Source organism: Camelina sativa, chromosome 10 (assembly GCF_030686135.1).
Source record: "Camelina sativa cultivar CO46 ecotype springtype chromosome 10, ASM3068613v1".
In the NCBI taxonomy this organism is placed as follows: Eukaryota; Viridiplantae; Streptophyta; class Magnoliopsida; order Brassicales; family Brassicaceae; genus Camelina; species Camelina sativa.
In genome coordinates, this window is record NC_141889.1 from 6,297,496 (window position 1) to 6,316,704 (window position 19,209).

Below are 19,209 nucleotides of genomic sequence, written 5' to 3' on the forward strand. Positions count from 1 at the left end.
GAGATTGCCAAACTTGATTGGAAATTTGATCACAAACTTGATTTAAGCAATCATCAATGGTGTCATCAAAATTATTGTGATAAGAAGATGCCAAATTTAGAATGAAAGTGAAAGAAAAGATAGAGTTTGATAAGATAGAGAGTATATGAGTGTTTGGAGAGGTTGTGAATTGGTGAGTGTATCTTTAACTCGTAAACACTCCTTTTATAGACTTTGTGAATTGATGTGTTGCATTATTGCTGTTTACAAGAGAGAAAAACAAACTGTACTTGTTACAAAAAAACACTTGACCTTGAAGGTTTGCTCACGGGAAACAAACGTGTACTTGTTACAAAAAAACAAAATAATTGTTGCATTATTGCTGTTTGCTCACGGGAAACTGTCTCTTTTGAAGCTAATGGAGGTGTCTCTTTGTCCTTGAAGCTCACGGGTGGTGTCTCTTTGTCCTTGACCTTGAAGCTCACGGGTGGTGTCTCTTTGTCATTATTGTTGTGTGCTCACAAGCACCATAGTTGGCCTTTATCCTGAAACCATAAATACAACACCAAGATAACATAAATACACCAATATAACAAAACATATTCACCAAGATAACATAACAACACCAAGATAAGTACATTAATAAGGAATTCATTCAAGACAAACAAAATAACATAAGGCCGATTACAAGGAAGCATCAAATAAACCGATTACAAGGAAGTGAGTTTGGTGTTCAACAACTCTTTAAACATTAACTGATTCAAATTGATGACAACATGTCATCAATAAGTTTGTCTTTTAATTTTTTTTCTGATTCACTAAGTGAATCTTTGTTAGCAATGAGATTTTCAATCATCACATGCTTACTATGCTTCTCTTTCATAGCAAACTCCATCTCTTTGTTAGCAAAATCCTTTTCCTTCATCTTATACATCCTCGCAACCTCTTGCATCTGAAAGTCTAACCAAGCTTTCAGATTAACCTCCACATCCGCTTGAGTGTTGTTATTCTTCTTGGCCTTTATCTTTGCCGCCTTAACACCAGGAGGACGGGTCATCATTGGATCATCCTCGACATCCACCGGTTGCGAACTTGAAGGATCTGCTGTAGCATCCACCCGTGTCTTTTTCACTCTTGTATATTTAGCAGATGTGGACGCACACCACTTCTGATCATATCTTAGCTCTCGCCAAGCATGTTCGAAGGTGAATTTCTTCTTATGATCATTAAAGTATATCTGGTTTGCTAGTTTCATCACGTCATCTTCATTCTGTCCACTTGTTTTCTCCCTTGTCGCAGCATCATAGCAACCAACGAACTTGCACACTGTGTCGTTGATCTTACCCCACCGCTGCTTACAATGAATGGAATCCCTCTTTGGTCGGCCTACAACATTCGGACAATCTGCAACATAATCAGCTATCCTTCCCCAGAAAGCTCCACGTCTTTGCTCGTTTGAGGTTATAGGATCCTTGCTCGTGTTCAGCCAACCGCTAACAAGCATCAAATCATCTGCTGGTAACCATGTATGCCTTGCTCTACGGTTACCAGCAGGGGATGTAGCTGCAGGTGGTTGATCAGAACATTGACTCTCATAAGGAGAGTCAACAAGCATGTAGGTTTCATGTTGACTTTATAGAAGTTCGAAGAAGCCAGGAGAGGGGTTCATGGAGGTGTCTGAATCCATAGCTTAGCCTACTTATTCGTGTGTGTGTTAGAAGGAGAAGGAATGGGCTAATTGTATGTGATTTGTGATAAAGGCTTGATGTTGTGTGTTTAGTGTTTTAAAGCTCTAGTGAACCTTTTATTTATACAAAGCTCACCATTAGTTTACTTTTAAAACAAGTGGGTTTTGGTTTTCAAATTTAAGTTCTTACCTAAACTACAACAACCACATATTCATAACATTAAAACAACCAACAAACCCTACACCACCAAACAATAAGTTTAACATCAATGAATGACTCGACGTGTATCTCCCTAATCTACTACTTACCATATTTAATAACCAACAAACAAAAAGCAATCATCAATGACTGACTCGACTTGAAACCGTTCCTAACACAAAATAAATTAATAACCCAAAAATTGTTTGATTACTCGTAAACTAAAGAGACTTCAACCTAGATACATGTCAATTAAACCCCAAAAATTGTAAACAGACCAAAAACAAAAATCAAGATATTAAGTTATACCAATATCCAAGAAGCAAAAACAAATATATAAAAAACCAAACCTCTTGTTTTAAAATTTTATGACTCTCAATCAACATCACAACTCCAAAATCAGATTTCGGTTTAACCCACAATGACCCAAAGTTCATCAGTTATTAACTCCAAAACAAAGATATGCAAGGTTAGGTGGCTCAAAGTTACTGCATATTTAAAGCTCTGATGTATCTCTATGAACAAGAAACATTCACCTAAATCTCTATCCAAACAACAAAACACTAGAGTAATTAACAAACTAAAGAAAGTGACCAAAACAGATTGTTAATACGTCAAAAAATTTAAGCTAATGAGGTGAATAATCATTCCCACCTCATCTAAGGCAAATTTTGCTGTTAGCAATGAGTCACAAAGCTGAACTTCCTAATTGTCAAGGCACAATAACAAGATGCGTAAAAAAAATAAAACATACTTGGGTAAAGACTGGGTACTTGGAGAGGAAGCTGGCCTTAGAGACGATTGAGTTGGTCTCTGTTGGTGCTGAGCCATCCCACTCGGTCTTATTTGTGAACCTGATCCAAGTTTCCCCATCACCTGAACACACACACACACACACAAAAGTTAGTATTTTTCTTGTAACAAAGATAATTCTCTGATATGTAACAAAGACACACACACACAGAAGTTAGTATTGTCTGAAAGTGAAAGTAAAACACAGGATATCTGGATTTTTCATTGTTCAAACACAAAACTAGAAGATCAATTATCACTGTCAGTCAAAGAATTCAAGGTTATCAACTGTCCCCACTAAAATGCATAAACGTTCTATGTAAACCATGTGAATGTCACTAAACCATGTCAATAAACAAACGCCGGTTATATTGTATTTGTGAATTTGACATATCTGTCATAAACAAGCAAATCCATGACTATTATGTTAGATAAAGCAGAATAAAAATCACAATTTGTAAGCAGAATAAAAATCACAACCATCAATGAACCCTAATTTCTGAACACAAACCCAAACAACCCTAATCAACCCTAATCTGTTTAGCTAATCATAGTAGATACTATTTAACTGAAAACTTACCCTCTGATTCCCTTCAATCTCAACAAAATCAATCGACCCCAAAATCAAATCTCAAACGATTCAATCTCGGAGTCGATTCGTCTATCCTCCGATTGTCCATCCGCAGATATCACAAGCTTTGCATCAGAACCCCAGCCGACCCAATCTCCTTTGATTGCATAGTTTTCAATTAATCTCCTTTCCTTGTGCTTTTCGATCGAGAGAAAAACCTTCCGTTGTGCTTTTTGATCGAGAGAGAAAGCGAGACAGAGAGATGAAAAGAAAAAATTTTGATCCGCAGAAAAAAAAATCTACTTCTATTAATTATTCAAGCAACGAATAAGCGACATGTATGGTCTCTTAAACCATAACTGAGTATACTAAATAAGAGAGCATCTTATTTATTTTTGTTTTAACTGATTATTTTTTTTTGTTCCACATCAGCTAAAACTCTTCTAAAAACTCCATTAGGGATGACCTAAAGAAATATTATTATTTCAGTTTTACAAAATCCTAAACAAAATATTAAAATAAAATAATACTAACGGGTAGTGATAGAACTACTTTTTGGGATATCAACTTCATTTGCTTCATCTCTCTCTTTCCCTATGCTCTGTTGTTTATTTATATATTTCCCATAAACAAAATAAAACCAAAATCGATGGATTGGTTCTTCGCTTTACAATCCCAACGCACTTCTCTCTCATTCTTCTTCGTCTTCTCCGATGCCACCAAATATCTATAGACTCTCCTTCTTCTTCTCATCCCTACTCTGTTTCTTCTTCCTCCCCTGTTTCTCTCTCGACGAACAAGGTCAAGCTCTCTTGTCATGGAAGTCCCAATTGAACATCTCCGGCGACGCTCTTTCCTCCTGGAACATTGCCGCCACATCTCCTTGCAATTGGGTCGGCATAAAATGCAACCGTGGAGGAGAAGTTTCGGAGATACAAGTCAAAGGCATGGACTTGCAAGGTTCTCCGTCGGTGACGAGTCTCCTCAGCCTCAAGTCTCTTACTTCACTCACTTTATCTTCACTTAATCTCACCGGAGTAATCCCCAAGGAGATCGGAGACTTCACCGAGCTCGAGTTGCTCGATTTATCGGATAATTCTCTCTCCGGAGACATCCCTGTGGAAACCTTCAGGCTCAAGAAACTCAAGACTCTGTCTCTCAACACCAACAACCTCGAAGGTCCGATTCCGACGGAGATTGGGAATCTAACGGACCTTGTTGAGCTCATGCTTTTCGACAACAAGCTATCCGGAGAGATCCCGAGGAGTATCGGAGAACTCAAGAATCTACAAGTCTTTCGTGCCGGTGGGAACAAGAATCTAAGAGGTGAGCTTCCTTGGGAGATAGGCAATTGCGAGAATCTTGTAATGCTTGGTCTCGCCGAGACTAGTCTCTCCGGTAGTCTTCCGGCGTCCATTGGAAACTTGAAAGTCGTTCAGACAATTGCAATTTACACGTCACTCTTGTCTGGTCCGATCCCGGATGAGATTGGAAACTGTACAGAGCTCCAGAACCTCTACTTGTATCAGAATTCGATCTCTGGATCGATCCCTACGACCATTGGAGGTCTAAAGAAGCTGCAGAGTCTACTCTTATGGCAGAACAATCTCGTTGGGAAGATCCCGACCGAGCTTGGGAGTTGTCCGGAGCTCTGGCTGATCGATTTTTCCGAAAATCTCCTCACCGGGAACATCCCAAGAAGCTTTGGGAAACTTGAGAATCTACAAGAGCTTCAGCTGAGCGTAAACCAGATCTCAGGAACAATCCCTGAAGAGCTAATGAATTGCACCAAGCTGACGCATTTAGAGATCGACAATAACCTAATCACCGGAGAGATCCCGTCGTTGATGAGTAACCTAAGAAGCTTAACCATGTTCTTCGCCTGGCAGAACAAGTTAACCGGAAACATCCCACAAAGTCTCTCCCAGTGTCGTGAGCTTCAAGCTATCGATCTATCTTACAACACTCTCTCTGGTCCCATTCCCAAAGAGATCTTCGGGTTACAAAACCTAACGAAGCTTCTTCTTCTCTCCAACGACTTGTCTGGTTTCATACCGCCTGATGTTGGAAACTGCACGAATCTTTACCGGTTGAGACTCAACGGAAACAGACTTGCCGGAAGTATACCGTCGGAAATAGGTAACTTGAAAAACCTCAACTTTGTTGATATTAGTGAGAACCGTCTCGTCGGGATAATTCCTCCGGCGATCTCTGGTTGTGAAAGCCTAGAGTTTCTTGATCTACACTCAAACAGTCTCTCCGGTTCATTGCTCGGTACGCTTCCTAAAAGCTTGAAGTTGATAGATTTCTCCGATAATGCTCTGTCTGGTCCTCTTCCTCCGGGAATAGGGTTGTTAACAGAGCTTACAAAGCTCAATCTCGCCAAGAATAGATTCTCCGGCGAAATCCCTAGAGAAATCTCCACCTGTCAGAGTCTTCAGCTTCTCAATCTCGGCGAAAATGCATTCTCCGGTGAAATCCCAGACGAATTAGGTAAAATCTCGTCTCTAGCAATCTCTCTTAATCTCAGCCGCAACGAGTTCGTCGGAGCAATCCCGTCGAGATTCTCCGACTTGAAAAATCTAGGAGTGCTCGACGTCTCTCACAACCGACTCACCGGAAACCTAATCGTATTAACGGATTTACAGAACCTCGTCTCTCTCAACGTCTCCTTCAACGATTTCTCCGGCGACTTACCCAACACCCCTTTTTTCCGGAAGCTTCCACTCTCTGATCTCGCTTCAAACAAAGGGCTTTACATCTCTACCGCAATCTCGACCCGATCCGAGTCGACGACCCGGAATAGCTCCGTTGTCAAATTAACGATTTTGATCCTCATCGTCGTCACCGCCGTACTTATTCTCCTGGCGGTTTACACTCTAGTCCGGGCACGAATCGCCGGAAAACAACTCCTCGGCGAAGAGATAGATTCGTGGGAAGTGACCCTTTACCAAAAACTCGATTTTTCAATCGACGACATCGTCAAGAATCTGACGTCGGCGAACGTGATCGGAACCGGAAGCTCCGGCGTGGTATACCGTATTACGATTCCCTCCGGCGAGTCACTGGCGGTGAAGAAAATGTGGTCGAAGGAAGAGAGCGGTGCGTTTAACTCCGAGATTAAGACTCTTGGTTCGATTCGTCACAGAAACATAGTTCGTCTTCTTGGTTGGTGCACGAATCGGAATCTGAAACTCTTGTTCTATGATTATCTCCCTAACGGTAGCCTGAGCTCTCGGCTTCACGGCGCCGGTAAAGGAGGAAGTGTTGATTGGGAGGCTCGATACGACGTCGTTCTTGGTGTGGCCCATGCACTTGCTTATCTCCATCACGATTGTCTCCCCGTAATTATACATGGTGACGTTAAAGCTATGAATGTTTTATTGGGTCCTCACTTGGAACCCTACTTAGCTGATTTCGGTTTAGCTAGAACCGTCTCCGGTTATCCAAATACCGGAATTGATTTATCAAAACCCTCCAACCGGCCTCCGTTGGCTGGCTCCTACGGTTACATGGCTCCGGGTAAGTTAATTGAGAAAGTACTTACATCCTTAACTAATTTCGAAGTTTTGGAATGTTGATTTTGATTTGCTTTGTTTTTGTTGTGTTTATAGAACATGCTTCGATGCAACTTATAACCGAGAGGAGCGATGTTTATAGCTACGGAGTGGTATTGTTAGAGGTTTTAACTGGAAAGCATCCGTTAGATCCGGATCTACCAGGTGGTGCACACTTGGTTAAGTGGGTGAGAGATCACTTGGCTGAGAAAAAAGATCCTAGCAGGCTTCTTGACCCGAGACTCATTGGACGGACTGACCTGATAATGCATGAGATGCTTCAAACTCTTGCGGTCGCGTTCCTGTGTGTGAGCAACAAGGCAAACGAACGGCCTTTGATGAAAGATGTTGTGGCAATGCTCACAGAGATAAGAGAGGTTGATGTTGGGCGATCAGAGACCGGTAAGATCAAAAGTGAAGGCTGCGGAAGCAAAGAGCCTCAACAATTGATGTCAAATGAGAAAATTATTATTTCTCACGGTTCATCTAACTGTTCATTTGCGTTTTCGGATGACTCCGTTTGAAACCAAAGAAAAGGTAAAAAAAATTGTTGTTGTTAAAACCATGAGCTATTGTTTACAGAGAGCTGTGTGAATATGTTTTTGTTGGAGCTTTAATTTTTAAGGTACTAGAATTGCAATATATTGTAATAATTTATTTCTGTAATTTTACAAGTTATGTAACCAGTATAAAACAAGTTACAAGGAAGAGAACACATACCATTTTTGGGGATGTAAATGTCATAAATTTTTCATTTCCAATACTTGGTTAAGAGTTCTCTGTTCTCTTTTCCATCATTTTTTTTGGTGAAGAACTATATTCTTATTCTGTTTAATTTTCTATTTTTCTAGAAAACCATTTATGTCATTAACTAAGCTATAGATATGCAGCATATAAATGAAGTGACGTAAAATTTGGGAAAGGGAAGAGGGAGAAAAATGACAGATTGGGACTGGAGTATTTGGAGTTACACGTGAGAAATATTCATAATTTGTTTTGTGTATTTGGTTGTTTGTTAATTTTAGTGATATGTGAAAAAGTATTAATAAGAAGAAGAGTCAAGAGAGGCTTAAGACAGAAGCGAGTACGTGGATGGATCACGTGGACCCTTGAGCCACCCTCATCACATGAGCATATATGTGCTGTCTCAATAACAAATGACTTCGACTTTCCAGCCAAAATAACACCATTTTTTTTTTTGTACGATTAAATTATGAACATTAAGTTTATGATTGTTATTCAGATAACATTTTAAGCATAAATGTTTCTTCAATTTTGTTCACATAATAAGATATTTGTTGGACATGCCCTAATCCATACATGGCCATCTTATGTTTTAAAAGCATTCGACTGAGCCCTTATCTTACCTTACTACTTATGAGAAAAGTTGGGTTTATAGTATTTTTCTGTCCAAATAAATTATTATTTTGTGGGAATTCTTAAGATTATAAAAAAATCAAGTAAATATCTCTCTTTCCATTGTGGGACCCACTGCTACCGAACTTTTGAGTAAAACCGTTATGTCATAGCGCGAAAATACTATAGAAACCATAAAACACATTATAGTACTGTTTGAGAACATTATACAACCAAAGTCCAAAGCCATAAACATTTAAACAGTTGAACGCCCACGAAACATTTGACATATACTCAAACCACATCAAAAGGCGAACGCTCGTTTTCAAACGCTCCTAGTACTTGTATCCTTTCACATACAAGCTCTCGGATGCGGCCGAGTCACCGGAAGCCCCGCCTGTGTATTTCCCGAGGGTAGCATCTGAGTTAGCCTTGCACCTGGTCAGGAAGGTGGCCTGAGCTTTGGCTACGTTCTCGGTCTTACCGGCCCAAGCCTTGAGAGTGCTTTGCTGGAGGGCTCGGCCAAAAGAGAAAGTGAGCGTCCATGGCTTCAACACGTCGAGCTTGTTCATTGCGTTCAGATTTAGTGTTGCTTCCTCTTCGCTCTGTCCGCCTGAGAGGAACACGATTCCTGGGACAGCTGGTGGGACTGTTCGGCGTAGAGCAGTCACTGTGTATTCCGCAATTACTTCCGGAGTAACCTGTTAGAAGTACAATTTTAGCGTTTTGTAGCAAATTAACGATGCATTTCGAGGTGTTTATGTCTCTGTGATTCAATCTGATTGTGGTTCCGTAAGGAACGGGATATGTAAACCTAAATGAAACTGCATCAAACCGATCTAAACGAAACAAATTGTATTAAATAAAAATTTTGGTTTCAGTTTTCGATAAATAAGTAAGACCAATAAAACCTAAAATTCCGAAACAAGTGAACCAAAAACCATGACCGGATTACCTTTGGGCTGTCGGAGCCGGGAGTGACCATGTTAGGTTTAAGCAGGGTGCCTTCGAGGAGGACATGGTGTTCGTTCAAGGCCTTGTACACGGCAGCAAGAACCGTCTCGGTTACAGCCGCACATTGCTTGATGTCGTGGCTCCCGTCGGTCAGAATCTCTGGCTCGACGATCGGGACAAGTCCGTTCTCCTGGCAGATTATGGCATAGCGAGCTAGACCCTTGGCGTTGTCTTGGATCGAGAGCTCGCTTGGCTCGGTGGCCCCAATCTTGAGGACTGCGCGCCATTTAGCAAACCGGGCTCCTGCCTTGTAATACTCCTGGCACCGTGTACCAAGTGAGTCTAGACCCTGAGTAGTGGTCTCACCGTTTGTCCCTGCTAGATCAACCACACCCTTGTCCACTTTGATTCCGGGAATAACACCACTCTCCTGAAACAACAAAAGAATCAGTGAAACCGTTATGTAAATTTGAGTCATGTCAAAATCTAATCCTCGCAACTTTTGAATCCAATTTTTTCTGTGTGACGGACCATGAGAAGATCGACGAAGGGCTTTCCATCAGAGGTTTTCTGGTAGAGAGTTTCCTCGAAGAGGATAACACCAGAGAGGCAAGGGAAGGTTCCAGGGGAAGTGAAGAGGAGCTCACGGAGAGCTTGGCGGTTGGACTCAATGTTCTCAACATTGATACTGGCGAATCGTTTCCCGATGGTTCCTGTGCTCTCGTCTGCCGCCAAAATACCCTTTCCCGGTGTTGCAATGTACTTGGCTGTCTTGATCAGCTCATCTGAACTCAGAAAGCAAATAAAAGAGAAAACCTGATGAAGATACTAGCTAGAACACGAAGAGTTGTTTAACGAGAAGAGTGCATCATGTAAAGTGTACGTACCTGCGTATTTGCCGACAAAAGCAGACATGGTTGCTTTGTGAGTGGAAGAGAGATGAGTTCTTGCTGAAGAGGACGAGGATGCCAAGACAAAGCCTTAAGTACCTGCAACTTTTTAACTATATATATAGGTAACATCTAATATAGGAATATACTGTTAGAATCTATCATACGTGTAGGAAGGAGAGCCCGAGGAAAATTATCAACCTCGGATAAAGCAAATGAGTGATTGCTTCTGCACTACCAAATGGCAGCCAATGATCCCAGCTTTATCCCCAAAGGTCTTGGATATGTGGAGAAGAGAAAAGAGATAGGTACAAAACAAAAGCAGAGTGTTTTGTATAGTACCTCTCTCAAACTTCAACCACACGTGTGTGCATCCAAATTTATAAATTCACAACAAGAGATATTTTTAATGCTTCTGAAGTATCAAGAGTTCCATTGATATTTATATATGGTACACAGGATTTGCAGTAGGAGTATTCCAAAATATCTCAATCCAGCTGCATTTTTAAAAAAAAATTGTTAAGCTCAACATAGAACTAGGCCAATACTTTTTTTAACAAATTTTATATTTTTCTAAGATTTTATTCACATACAATAGAAACATCTTTAATTCCTTTTAAAATTGTGAATTCCACATGGATATTGATATTTAGGTGTGGAAGAAACAGAGGTTTGAGAAATTAAAAAGAATGCACTTCTTTGCAAAGCTCGATTTAAGAGCTTAACTCTTATTCTTAATTCTATTATTCAAGGATGAACCTCTTTACAAGCATTAGAGGTCTAGAAGCAAGCATTAAAGGAAAATCAACAAGAATATAGAAACTGAGAAGAACAAAAAGAAAACAGAGAATTCTAGAAGCTTGTGTGATACGAAAAGGATGTTTTACATCATATACTCGAACCACATTCAAGGCGAACGCCCCTTCTCAAACGATCCTAGTACCTGTAACCTATGATCTCACCCAAGCTCTCAGAGGCGGCTAAGTTACCAGAAGCCCCGCCGGTGTATTTCCCAAGGGTAGCGTCCGAGTTAGCCTTGCACCTGATCAGGAACTTGGCCTGAGCTTTGGCTACATTCTCAGTCTTACCGGCCCAAGCCTTGAGAGCGCTTTGCTGGAGGGCTCCACCAAAAGAGAAAGTGAGCGTCCATGGCTTCAACACATCAAGCTTGTTCATTGCGTTTAGGTTTAGTGTAGCTTGCTCTTCCCGCTGTATCCCTGAGAGGAACACGCCCGGAACAGCTGGTGGGACTGTGCGGCGCAGAGCAGTCACCGTGTATTCCGCCACTACTTCCGGTGCAACCTGGTAGAAGAACAGTTTTAGTGTTTTCCAGCATATTAACGTTGCAGTTCGAGGTATTTATGTCTCTGTGATTCATTTGATTGTGGTATCCTAAGGAGCAGGCATGTAAATAAATAAAATTGCATCAAACCAATCTAAAACAATTATACTATTGTGGTTTCAGTTTCGACAAATAAAACCTACGAAATCGGATTCCCCACACCTTACCTTTGGGCTGTCGGTGCCGGGAGTGACCATGTTAGGTTTAAGCAGAGTGCCCTCGAGGAGGACATGGTGGTCGTTCAAGGCCTTGTACATGGCAGCAAGTACCCTCTCGGTCACTTCCGCACATTTCTTGATGTCGTGGTTCCCACGGGTCAGCACTTCTGGCTCGACGATCGGGACAAGTCCGTTCTCCTGGCAGATAATGGCATAGCGGGCTAGCCCCTTGACGTTCTCTTGGATCGAGAGCTGGCTTGGCTCGGTAGACCCAATGTTGAAGAATGCACGCCATTTAGCAAACCGGGCTCCTGCCTTGTAATACTCCTGGCAACGTGCACCAAGCGAGTCTAGACCCTGAGCAGTGGTCTCGCCATTGGTCCCTGCTAGATCAACCAAACCCTTGTCCACTTTGATTCCGGGAATAACACCGTTCTCCTGATACAAAAATAAAAAAAGAAACATAATCCAAATTGAAACCGTAAGTTCCATTTGAGTCACTCTTGAACCCAATGGTAAGACTACAGCTGCAGTTTGCTTTTTCTGGGACGGACCATGAGGAGATCCACGAAGGGTTTGCCATCAGAGGTTTTCTGATAGAGGGTTTCCTCGAATAGTATAACACCAGACAGGCAAGAGTAACTGTCAGGGGAAGTGAAGAGGAGCTCACGGTAAGCTTGGCGGTTGGACTCAATGTTCTCAACATTGATGCTGGCGAATCGTTTCCCTATGGTTTCTGTACTCTCGTCTGCGGCCAAGATGCCCTTTCCCGGTGTTGCAATGTACTTGGCAGTCTTGATAAGCTCATCTAAACTCAGAAAGCATATAGAATAGAATGGATAATCTAACTAAATAATACTGAAACATGAAGAGTTGTAAAATGAGAAGAGTGCATGATAAATGCACGTACCTGCGTATTTGCCGACACAAGCAGACATGGGCGCTTTCTGAGTGCCAGAGATGAATTCTTGCTGAAGAGGACAGGGAAGAAATGAGTTATTGCTTTGACACTACAAAATGCCAGCCAAATGATACCAGCTTTATCCTCAAAGTCTTGGATATGTGGAGAAGAGAGCGATAGGTACAAAATAAAAACAGTGTTCTGTACAGTACCTCTCTCATATTTCAACCACACATGTGCGTGCATCCGAACTTACAAACCCTAACAAGAGAATTTCTTTTGGATATAGAAGCCAAATGATGCGTTGAACAAAAAGAAAAAAGAAGCCAAATGATAGTAACAAGAGTTCCAATTATATTTATATATGGTACACAAGATTTGCAGATGGAGTAGTATAAAGAGTTCCAAGGATAATTATCTATGGTACACCGAATCCCAAGTGCCAGGTTGGATCAACCCCTCATTTGGGCATTTATAAGTACATCAAAACTGTTCCCAAAAACGGGAAAACGAACAGAGTTAAAGATGATTCCTTTGATAGTTTGTGTAGCGTTGTAGTGGATATGACGGTGAATACATCAATAAACTGCACTGCAGGACGTTGGCAGAGACAACTCATGCTGCAGGACTACAATGGCCTAGTCATCGTCTGTGCCAAAGTATCTGTCCCCAAACTCGCCCATACCAGGAATAACACGAAACTCTTCATTTAACCCATTTTCGATTTCTGATGTCACTATCTTTATTCGTGGAAATTTTTGGCAGACCACATGAACACCTTGAGGTGCCTGATTGAACAAAGAAAAAAAAATCTCAATCCAGCTGCATTCTTGTGGATAATATTTTGGAATTACAAGGGGTGTTAGAAGATATGAAAAAGGATCTGTTTTAGCTTACTGAGATAAGGTTTAGAAATATGATGTTTCCCTCGGGTACACCCTTGCTGATAAGGAGCTTGATAGCTTGAACCGCTGAGTTTCCTGAAATGATGTTCAATCTCAGTCAGTGTCACTAAACACTTCAAGTGTGTTGAATTGGCTAACAATGTGCACTAGAACAAAGAGAATAAAGGAAAAAAAATGTTTTTGGTAAAACTGATGAAGATTGACGGGTCAATTACCTGTACCGAGAATAGGATCCAACAATAGGACGTGTCTCTCTGAGATATCGTTTGGCAATTTCTCATAGACAAGCTGCAGAGTGAATCAGACATCAAACAGGGATGAAATAGAACAACTAAACTTAAATTGGAGGGAATCATTTACCTGTTGCCCATTGTCGCCTTCTCTGTGAATTAGGATCTTCCCAATCTTGATACCTTTGCAACATGCTCGCAACGCATTCTCCATGCTCTCACCACTAGCATTATTTCCAAACACCATCACGTTTGTGAGAGAGTGGGATATGCACGAATGCGGAAGTTCCTCTTGAATAAACTAAAGCTAGGATATAAGAAAGTACCTCCTAATCACAGATACACCACATAACCGTTTACAGAAATCCACACCAGAATACACGCATCCTGAGACAGGTAACCGGGTTATCTATGATCTATAGTCATCGTGTTCAACCACTACATCTACTGATCTACATAATAATCTTGTGAATTCACGAACAACATTGCAAAACGAAAGCTTACCTGTAGGAGTAATAACTTGCATTTCAGTAAAAGGCAGATGTCCAAGACCATGTTCTACAACCTGATAAATGTAGAAAAAAGATTCAACTAATGACAGAAATATTTGCTTAACCTTTTGAATGAGCTTTAATAAACCTACCAGCCGAATCAATCGATCAGCATAGAAGACAAAATCATGTTTGGTTGTCTGAGAATCTCGTATAAGGGTGTGCATCCCTCTTATCTGCAAGAAAAAAGCAAGTTTTTTGTGGCAAACAGAAGTCTTGTTTGGTAGTTAAAAGAATGTTACTAGTTAGATGAGATACCTGAAATGTCGAGTGTATAACATAGAGATTAGGATATATTTTACAGAGATCATGTTGACCCAGCTTAGTGCAAATATGTTGCACAATTAAGTCAATAGCTACGTGATTATCCCCACCACGGGGGATTATAATATCTGCGTATTTCTTCGTCGGAAGAATGAAGTCATCAAAAGCAGGCTTCACAAACTTTGAGTACTGCATCAAAAGGTTGACATCATATAAGATATGGGCAGAAAACATATACATTTGAAAACTTCAAACTAATAAGGGCAGAAAACATATACATTTGAAAACTTCAAACTAATAAGGGCGAAAAACATACGGATCAGAGCAATGGGATATTCGTAATGCAAGTGGTAAGCCATTTCTTGTTGTTGTTGCAAATAATATATGCAGTAACAATACTAACACGAGCTAACCTGGTCAAGTACTGTGCCTATATCCCTACCATTCTGGACAGTATCTCTTTTTATCCTTCTTGCCAAACGAACGTCAGCATCTACGTAGGAAAAATTGCAAAGTGAAACTGCTGAGCTGCTAATCTAACAAATTTAGAATAATTCTTAAACCGTATGAAGTTGTTCCTTCATACGAAATCTTACAAGCAGTAAAAATCCAAGTGAAACTACAAAAAAGGGCATGGAATGTTGTAGAAACAAGAGTTTACAGTAATTGTGATGGGAAGAGGTAACAAATTACCTGTGCATACAAAAATCTTCATGTTCATCAATTTTCTGACACGTGGATCATGGAATAAAAGAATCCCTTCAAGGATGATTACATCCGTAGGATTTACCTGCAAAATATAGTTCAAATCAGAGCATCAGATAAGAAAAATATATCTCCTGTTAGATTTCGAGCCAGATAAAAGCCAGTGATGACATCTAAGAAATTTGTTACATAGGCAGTAAAATCAATGAAAAAGGCGTCTCAAGTTCATAAGCATCAATGAACAATATGATTATGAGCGATGCTGAGAGGAAAGTTTGGTACCCTTCTGAAAACACTGCTCCTGTAAGTTTTGAAATCATATTTTGGAATATCTACAGCTTGCCCTTGCCTCAATTTCTCCATACAGGACAACAAATTCTCCGTGTCAAATGCGTCTACAGAAACATGAATAATTCATTAGAAATTAGAATCCAAGATAAAATAATTAACGGAGGATGACAAAGAGTAACACATAAGACTTTTGCTCATAACTCCCAGCAACTAGTAAGGTATTGTCAGGGATAAAATTACTTTGATAAAAGAGAAAAATATCAATTACTAAGATATCACTGACGAATATGGTTGTTAATTATAATTCCAAAGAAGCAAGGAAAGATGTTTTACTCCTGATGACAATATGAATTGACAAGAGTAGATTACATCAAGCAGCGACACCCCTAATGTATTCTCACCTGGATGGTCAAAGTTATATTCATGAACTTTAGCAAGTTCTTCTTCAGTCAGATTATGATAGAACGAGTCCTGCCAAAGTATTTATCATTGGATATTTAGTCAGAGCAATTTGTGATTGATCATGGCGGCAAAGGTATTTGAGAATTAGATACATGCACTGCATAAATATCTAAACAATGGTGACAAGGTTGAACCATGTTAAACTTCAGTCATATACACGTTTATTAGCAGGTAATATTCTCCTTTTAGATCTCTAAATTGCGTGGGTTAGCTAAGAAAACAAAATTACCAGGTTAATAAGTACAACACGCTGATCATGCAGTTGCTGGATGATCATATCACAAACAGTAGTCTTTCCGGATGCTGCGCCTCCAGCAACACCTAACCATTAAAACGCAAGCCACAATCCGTCAAGCTTTTCTTTATCCACGACCAGTATTACTCAGCAAAAAAATTACAGCATTGTAAAAAGCAGAACTAACCTATAACAAAAGGCTGTCTTTGAATATCATCTGATGCAGAAGTGGTGTCCTTAACTGATACAGGTTCCAACCCATTCATGTGCCCATTCACGTGGAAACCAGAATAATGAACCTTGGAGGCGGTTTCAATCATGTCAACAACATTCTTTGAACCCATCCCGAAGACAATTCTGGACATTGAACATAGGTAGAGAGCTATATAAAACGTCTTAATCTCTTATCACAATAATGCATACGCAAAACAACACACAAGGAATGCTTATAGCTGCTGCTACCAATAGAAAAGATGCAAACTTTACTTGTTAAAAAATCCAAACTCACTATTCCTTTTACAATGTGAGTGCAAGCAAGCTCGCATTATCCAACAAAACAGAGAAGAAAAAGAAAGAATTTTTTTTTCAGCTGCAACCAAAAACTGATGAAGAAACTTGATAGGTAATGTAAATCTGAATTTTTTAATCTCCATAGATCAACAAAATGCAAGAGCAATTCCAAAAAAAGGAAAAAAAAAAAAGCTAAAACCTCAAGAGTTATCCACAGAAGTAAAAAAAAAAAAAAAAAAAAAACGAAGCTTGGAAGCAGAAACGCAAAAAGGATTTGAGCATCTCGAGGTGAAACAGTTGCTTTACACATAACACAGAAACAGATCGTTCAAAAAGCAGAATGAGATTCAAAATATTACCCAGATGCAGATTCGAGGATCTCAGGAAATCTCAAATAATGCAGTTTCTCTCTAGAAGTAGAAACAAAATAGAATCTCAGAGAAGAAAACAAAGGGCAGATTTTTAATTTCGATTTTAAATTAGCATTAATAAATTGCTTACATTGGGTAAAGCTGGATTCGGACATGATTGATTTGATATTTATTAAATTCAAGGAGCGTGTTTGAGGTGACGAAGACGCGAGTAAACGAAGAAGATCAGACGAAGACGACGAAGCTTTGGAAAATTATTATATTATATTTAATTAAAAAAAAAAAAAAAAACAAATCTAGATATATCTATCTTTTTCTGAAAAAAAAGTCGTATACTTTTATAATTTCTCAAAATCAACCCCACGATTGTGATTTTAGATCTAAAATATCGGATTGCGATGGACCCTCCTCACCCAGAACCATTCAATTCCCGGTTTACTACTTACTCAATTAAAATCCGGTACAATTCCCGGTTTACTCTACTTACTCAATTGACCCAGATCAGAAGTGGTTGATTTGGGAATATTCGCGACTCTGTTTCCATCACTCTCTCTCTCTCTCTCTCTCTCTCTCTCGAAGGTTCGACCTTTATGGCAGCAGCAGCGATGTCTTGCGCTGCGTCGCTTCGTCTACTCCCCTTCAAACCAAACTTGTTTGCTTCTTCAGTCCAATACCCGGCCAAAGCTCTGATTTTGCGACCGCTTAAACCGTCGGAACTCCCTTCATTTCGTCGGACGATCATCACCTTCCAGAAAATTTCAACCGGAAACGTTCGTCCACCATCAGCTTCACCTCCGTCGAGTTCTGAAGACTTTCAACCAATCGAAGAGCTTCCTCCGGAGCTACAAGAGATAGTGAAGCTATTCCAATCGGTACAAGAGCCGAGAGCTAAATACAGGCAGCTTATATTCTACGGTGAACATCTTAAACCACTCGATCCTCAATTCAAGACGAGGGAGAATAAAGTTGAAGGTTGCGTTTCTCAGGTTTGGGTTAGGGCTTTCTTTGATGACCAACGCAACGTTGTCTATGAAGCTGATTCTGATTCGTCTATCACTAAAGGCTTAGCTGCTCTTTTAGTCCAAGGTTTATCTGGTAGACCTGTCCCTGAGATTTTGAGGGTTACACCTGATTTTGCTCTTCTTCTAGGTTTGCAGCAGAGTCTGTCTCCTTCTAGAAACAATGGATTCCTTAATATGCTTAAGCTGATGCAGAAAAAGGCTCTTCATTTGGAAGTCAAAGGTGAGGAAGATTCAAGTTCTGAGGAGAGTTTAGAATCCAGCTTCGTACCTACTCCTGAAACAAACGGTGGAGTAAGTGTTGTTGACAAGGATACGGAGTCCAAGCCTAGTTTTGTTGAGGATTTGGGAGCAGAAGATTCTGATGGTGGCTCAGATGTTGTTGCTTTAGGGAGTAGAGGGATGAGGATAAGAGAGAAATTGGAGAAGGAGTTGAATCCTGTTGAGTTAGAAGTTGAAGATGTTTCTTACCAGCACGCAGGACATGCCGCTGTTAGAGGTAGTGCTGGTGATGATGGGGAAACACATTTCAACTTGCGAATCGTTTCGGATGCTTTCCAAGGCAAAAGCTTGGTCAAGAGGCATAGGATGATATATGACTTGTTGCAAGAGGAGTTAAAGAACGGGTTACATGCTCTCTCTATTGTGGCTAAGACTCCGGCTGAGGTTTGAAGGTGAGGCAATGGAAGAAGTCAGGTCCAGATTCTTTTTCTTCTTTATGTCCATTTGCTTTGGTTTTTGTTCTCTAGACCTTTGAATAATGTTGAGGCTTAAGAGCTTGAACAGGAGGATCATGTTATATCTGTGGATTCTCTAAGTGAGAGATTGTACCAAAAGATTGAATCGTTTTGGAGGATATATCCCAATTAATATATAATGTTTTCACCACATGATTTGCAATTTGCAAACTGCATTCCCTTTATCTTGCTAGCATCAAGGTCTTCTTTTGCTATGGTTTCTTGATATTAAGTTTTGATGTCTACGCTTTGAGAGTTCTCGAGAGATGAATAGGATCAGAGAATGCTCAAGCTTGTTATCCATATGACTAAGTTTGAATCGTTAGTGTCACATCACCTAAGGAAAGTATAAGGGATTTATGGAGCGACATGGTATATTCAAACTTGTTATCCATTAGACATGTGAAGTTTCTTGTTCATTTCTCATTCTTCTAGATACTCAATCAAAGTTTGTATTGTCTAATCATTGATACTAGCTGGTTTGAGGGACTGCAGGCAAAAGAAAGAGATTTGGTTGCTTTACTTCTTTCTTTCTGAAAGGAG

General features: G+C 40.2%; 6 protein-coding genes and 1 long non-coding RNA gene across 11 annotated transcripts; 3 read left to right on the forward strand and 4 right to left on the reverse strand.

Annotated features, from left to right (window-relative positions):
- Positions 1-183: 183 nt before the first annotated feature.
- LOC104717588 (glutathione S-transferase T3-like) lies at positions 184-3,377 on the reverse strand. Of its 3 annotated transcripts, none has more exons than XR_015569144.1 (3): positions 3,238-3,377; positions 2,639-2,741; positions 184-524 (listed from the first exon to the last, which is right to left on the reverse strand). XR_015569144.1 is itself a non-coding variant. In XM_087470483.1 (2 exons), exons 1-2 carry the CDS (start codon positions 1,592-1,594, stop codon positions 520-522), a joined length of 753 nt encoding a protein of 250 aa, XP_087326609.1. In that variant the 3' UTR covers positions 184-519. The 3 variants fall into 3 exon arrangements, 1 of the variants encoding a protein (XP_087326609.1); XR_015569143.1 differs by lacking the exon at positions 184-524 and adding an exon at positions 613-1,383 and having other exon boundaries at positions 2,620-2,741; XM_087470483.1 differs by lacking the exons at positions 2,639-2,741; positions 3,238-3,377 and adding an exon at positions 847-1,594.
- Positions 865-1,821, forward strand: LOC147935849 (uncharacterized). The gene is made up of 2 exons (XR_015569155.1): positions 865-1,184; positions 1,279-1,821. It is a non-coding gene; the product is annotated as an uncharacterized LOC147935849 (long non-coding RNA).
- Positions 3,378-3,630: 253 nt separating the features above from the next.
- LOC104717587 (LRR receptor-like serine/threonine-protein kinase RGI3) lies at positions 3,631-7,546 on the forward strand. The gene is made up of 2 exons (XM_010435183.3): positions 3,631-6,750; positions 6,843-7,546. The coding sequence occupies exons 1-2, from the start codon at positions 3,942-3,944 to the stop codon at positions 7,307-7,309; spliced, it is 3,276 nt and encodes a 1,091-aa protein (XP_010433485.1). The 5' UTR covers positions 3,631-3,941; the 3' UTR covers positions 7,310-7,546.
- A 742-nt stretch (positions 7,547-8,288) lies between these two features.
- On the reverse strand, positions 8,289-10,482 carry LOC104717589 (fructose-bisphosphate aldolase 5, cytosolic). 2 transcript variants are annotated; one of them, XM_010435186.3, is made up of 5 exons: positions 10,187-10,482; positions 9,983-10,098; positions 9,627-9,880; positions 9,097-9,525; positions 8,289-8,842 (listed from the first exon to the last, which is right to left on the reverse strand). In XM_010435186.3, exons 2-5 carry the CDS (start codon positions 10,008-10,010, stop codon positions 8,477-8,479), a joined length of 1,077 nt encoding a protein of 358 aa, XP_010433488.2. In that variant the 5' UTR covers positions 10,011-10,098; positions 10,187-10,482; the 3' UTR covers positions 8,289-8,476. The 2 variants fall into 2 exon arrangements, with proteins under 2 accessions (XP_010433488.2, XP_010433489.2); XM_010435187.3 differs by having other exon boundaries at positions 9,983-10,084; positions 10,187-10,402.
- Positions 10,483-10,683: 201 nt separating this feature from the next.
- LOC104717591 (fructose-bisphosphate aldolase 5, cytosolic) lies at positions 10,684-12,721 on the reverse strand. The gene is made up of 4 exons (XM_019231212.2): positions 12,396-12,721; positions 12,040-12,293; positions 11,495-11,923; positions 10,684-11,287 (listed from the first exon to the last, which is right to left on the reverse strand). Exons 1-4 carry the CDS (start codon positions 12,421-12,423, stop codon positions 10,922-10,924), a joined length of 1,077 nt encoding a protein of 358 aa, XP_019086757.1. The 5' UTR covers positions 12,424-12,721; the 3' UTR covers positions 10,684-10,921.
- Positions 12,718-17,260, reverse strand: LOC104717592 (uridine kinase-like protein 4). 2 transcript variants are annotated; one of them, XM_010435189.3, is made up of 16 exons: positions 17,041-17,260; positions 16,899-16,949; positions 16,217-16,386; positions 16,024-16,115; positions 15,734-15,803; positions 15,324-15,436; positions 15,030-15,126; positions 14,750-14,829; positions 14,331-14,525; positions 14,165-14,248; positions 14,026-14,086; positions 13,848-13,908; positions 13,652-13,745; positions 13,507-13,579; positions 13,284-13,366; positions 12,718-13,174 (listed from the first exon to the last, which is right to left on the reverse strand). In XM_010435189.3, exons 3-16 carry the CDS (start codon positions 16,371-16,373, stop codon positions 13,025-13,027), a joined length of 1,410 nt encoding a protein of 469 aa, XP_010433491.1. In that variant the 5' UTR covers positions 16,374-16,386; positions 16,899-16,949; positions 17,041-17,260; the 3' UTR covers positions 12,718-13,024. The 2 variants fall into 2 exon arrangements, with proteins under 2 accessions (XP_010433491.1, XP_087326611.1); XM_087470485.1 differs by lacking the exon at positions 16,899-16,949 and having other exon boundaries at positions 17,041-17,205.
- Positions 17,261-17,414: 154 nt separating this feature from the next.
- LOC104717593 (sufE-like protein 1, chloroplastic/mitochondrial) lies at positions 17,415-18,817 on the forward strand. The gene has a single exon (XM_010435192.3). It carries the CDS (start codon positions 17,501-17,503, stop codon positions 18,599-18,601), a length of 1,101 nt encoding a protein of 366 aa, XP_010433494.1. The 5' UTR covers positions 17,415-17,500; the 3' UTR covers positions 18,602-18,817.
- The last annotated feature ends 392 nt before the right edge of the window (positions 18,818-19,209 follow it).